The 3,243-nt window shown below is 36.5% G+C and overlaps 1 protein-coding gene across 1 annotated transcript; it reads right to left on the reverse strand.

The window, feature by feature from the left end:
* Nucleotides 1–3,024, reverse strand: LOC131623635 (nuclear/nucleolar GTPase 2-like). The gene is made up of 11 exons (XM_058894640.1): nt 2,731–3,024; nt 2,518–2,651; nt 2,293–2,422; nt 2,057–2,211; nt 1,721–1,822; nt 1,505–1,609; nt 1,182–1,310; nt 879–1,019; nt 687–787; nt 526–583; nt 1–393 (listed from the first exon to the last, which is right to left on the reverse strand). The coding sequence occupies exons 1-11, from the start codon at nt 2,960–2,962 to the stop codon at nt 16–18; spliced, it is 1,665 nt and encodes a 554-aa protein (XP_058750623.1). The 5' UTR covers nt 2,963–3,024; the 3' UTR covers nt 1–15.
* Nucleotides 3,025–3,243: the final 219 nt, after the last annotated feature.

Consider the following 3,243-nt stretch of genomic DNA (forward strand, 5'->3'; position numbering starts at 1 on the left):
GTTGGTACTGCCTTGTCAGAAATAAGCTGGCTGCTCAGATGGAACCTCAATGAATGGATCCTGCTCAGATGAGCCACCATCTTCATCTGTATCATCTGCTGTATATGGAAGTTGATCAGTAGTTTCTCCTTTCATCTCATTCTCAGTATATAAATCTCCTTGAACCAGTACATTTCTTTGCTGCTGAGATGAAAGAACACTTGCAATTGCTTTAATGGCAGCAGATGCCTGGTTAGGGTCAACTGTGTCGTCAACATCAATGCCATTGACATTAGGCTCCTCTGCCTCGGACCCGTCATTCTGCCTAGGAGGAGGAACAAAAAAGGGAATTTTACCCCTCTGCCAGTCATGAAGTATCATCTTCGCGGCAGTCATCAGGTCAGGTTCACCGCCCTGGGAAAGACATCGAGTAAACGTCACACCAAAATCTATCACCGCGTCTTACCGAAGCAAAAATTGGAAGTATAAATAAATGACACGAATTAACATGTTTCGCAAAAATTTAGATCAATTCAAATAGAATACCTTAAGGAGTTTGCCAGATGATTTGCAGAGCTGAAGTAGGAAGTCATTTTCATCAACCCTGATGACAAGTAATAGGAATTATCAATAACACCTAAGGCAGGCAGACACTCTTTATGAAAATCTACCATTCACCAAGAAGTTAGGAGACAACAAAACCATACCACTCTTTTATTTTATAAGCTCTTGTCAAGTGCTCCTTCTTCACACGTTTCAAAACCTCACCAATATGGTCAGCAGCATCTTTCAAGTTTGTTACACGTACCTGGAAATAAATCAAGACATGTTGTTAGAACCCCAAAAACTTTTTATAAGCCTCGCTCTACATATAAACTCTAGAATAGGAGAAAACCTACCACGCCCTTCAGCACGACATCTGTTTCAGTGTCCTTGTTGTGGTAGACAACACCGGGACAATCAATCAAAAAGATCCTCTTTGTAAGGGTTATATACTGCCAGACTTTTGTTTCCCCTGGAATTGGAGCAACCTTGCAAACCTGTGATACATTAAGTGGCCACCACATGTCGATCAGTAAGCTAAAATGCTTATGATTCCGAAGTTAAAAATTTACTTGTACTTCTATATGCTTTAATTAATCTTCTCACTAAGAACAGGTTAAGCAGGAAATAAGAAATGCTAAATGAGAAAGAAGGATTACATTCTTTGTACGCAATGTATTGATCACCGATGACTTCCCAACATTTGGATATCCAACAAAACCAACAGATATTGCTTGCTTATCGCGTTTCAATCTTGCAAATTGTCTCAGAACCGATAGAAGTGAACCCTACAACACATAAGACCAATGAAAAAATAGCAAGTAGCTGAGAATACATATGAGTTAAAGGAGAGGAAAGAATGATATGTTGAGGCTAAAAGATAACAAATTGCTGAGGAAACATATAATCTCCAACTTCACTTGTCTCTTTTTATTGCAGGTAATTGGCAAACAAATCAAATAAGATTTAGTCACAAGTATACCTTTCCAAAGGACTTGTTAATGCTTGCATGGAATGCTAGAGTTGGATATTCTTTTGACAAAGTTCTAAGCCATCCTTTTGTTGCCCAGGCAGGAATTAGATCACACTTAAAAAAAAAAGGGGATTTGAAATGATTATAGATGTATTATGATGTGATATAATACAAAGTTATGGTATTTAGCAACATTTAAAACAAAAGCAAAAAAAAAATTGTAACCTTGTTCAATAAAAGCACCAAGTGTTTGTGCTTGCAATTTTCTTTCAAATGCTTCTCTAAATGGTAACATCTTGTGCCTTGTGGATCCCTTGCATCTATAACCTGCATCATTATATATAAAATATTTACAAAAACCGAAGAGTAAAATACGTTGGAAATCTGAAGGTCAGAAATTTGACATGCCATGGATACGTCAACTTAAAAAAACATGAAACAATTCTATAAAGAAAATTGGTTTAGAACTTAAAAGTACAACAGATGTGCTTGCAGGTAAGAATCATCCATCATATATGTACATGAAAAGTTTAACAAAATCATAGCAACATGAAACACTACCTGGACAACAACATCTGAAGAATCTATCACTTTGTATAGTTCCCCCCATATGCGTTTGCTTTGACCTTTATCAAACATGTTATGCCGCACTAAATCTCTAAATCCATCTGCTTCATTAGCTTCTGCAGATGCATCATACTTCTCTTCAAAAGCATCTGCATAGGAAAATAAAGTAGGAAATAATCAATAACAGTTATCAGATACAGATAATGTTCAACATCATGATTTCTAACTACCTTGAGAACCATCTGCTTTCTTAGCTAAAGACTCATAGTCAGTAGTCAAAAGGCTTGGACGTTTTCTTTTAGTCTTAGGTCCAAATGCATCCGAAAAAGGCTCTCTATCAAGAACATGAACCCTAGATTGCTGCATTCAAAATTCAAAATTCGTTAGTAAAAATACATATTCAATTTCAGCACAAAACCATTGCAACAATTCCGCATCCGAAGAAACAAACCAACCTTCTGGTGATCATTAAGAAGCCACATAGGCAAATTCTTCCACTTGAGAATAACATTATAATTACTCGAACTATGCTTCGCCATTTCATCTATGAAAATCTCAAGTTTTTTCTGATCCACAACACGAGTATTCTCTGAAAATCTCAAATTGAAGTTAGTAATAGTAACTAACAATGAACCGGTTGAATTCATATGAGGTGAAATTGAACATACCAAACCATGAACTACAGGGTCTGATTCGAGTGATTGGAAGGTCTTCGGATTGATACTCTTGCCTAAGGATTTTGCCACGACGGTTACGAACGGGTCGATTTTTTTGCATCCTGATACGGCGGATTGTGGCGGCGGACCGCAACTGGCTCTTCGAGACATTGCTCCGGTTGACGTCGAGAGAGTGCTTAGGTTTTCCTGAGACGTTAACGTTTCTCTCTTTCTTCTTCGCCATTGGAGACACAGAGAATGGCTGAGAGGAGAGAGTAGGGTTTGTTGAAAGTGTTGGGATGAGATTAGGGCTTACTAGTCGTCTACCGTGCCATGCACGGAACAGTGTTATATCGAATTATTATAATGAAAAAAATTATTAAAATAATATATAAGTTGTTTAATAGACAAATTTAGATTATATTTGTTATTATTTTAATTTAAGAATAAATTAAGTAAAAAGAAAAATAAAAATAGAATAACAATAATAAGTCATATTTAATGTGAGAGTTAATGTTATAGATT

Source organism: Vicia villosa, unplaced genomic scaffold (assembly GCF_029867415.1).
Source record: "Vicia villosa cultivar HV-30 ecotype Madison, WI unplaced genomic scaffold, Vvil1.0 ctg.000076F_1_1_3, whole genome shotgun sequence".
Lineage (NCBI taxonomy): Eukaryota > Viridiplantae > Streptophyta > Magnoliopsida > Fabales > Fabaceae > Vicia > Vicia villosa.

Bases quoted from the DNA above. Each gene is read 5' to 3' on its own strand.
- LOC131623635 (XM_058894640.1), bottom strand. From the start codon at position 2,962: ATGGCGAAGAAGAAAGAGAGAAACGTTAACGTCTCAGGAAAACCTAAG. The intron at 1,610-1,720 runs GTTACAATTTTT...TTTTTTTTTAAG, and splicing joins TGGTGCTTTTATTGAACAAG to TGTGATCTAATTCCTGCCTG. The intron at 584-686 runs GTATGGTTTTGT...ACTTGTCATCAG, and splicing joins GCTTATAAAATAAAAGAGTG to GGTTGATGAAAATGACTTCC.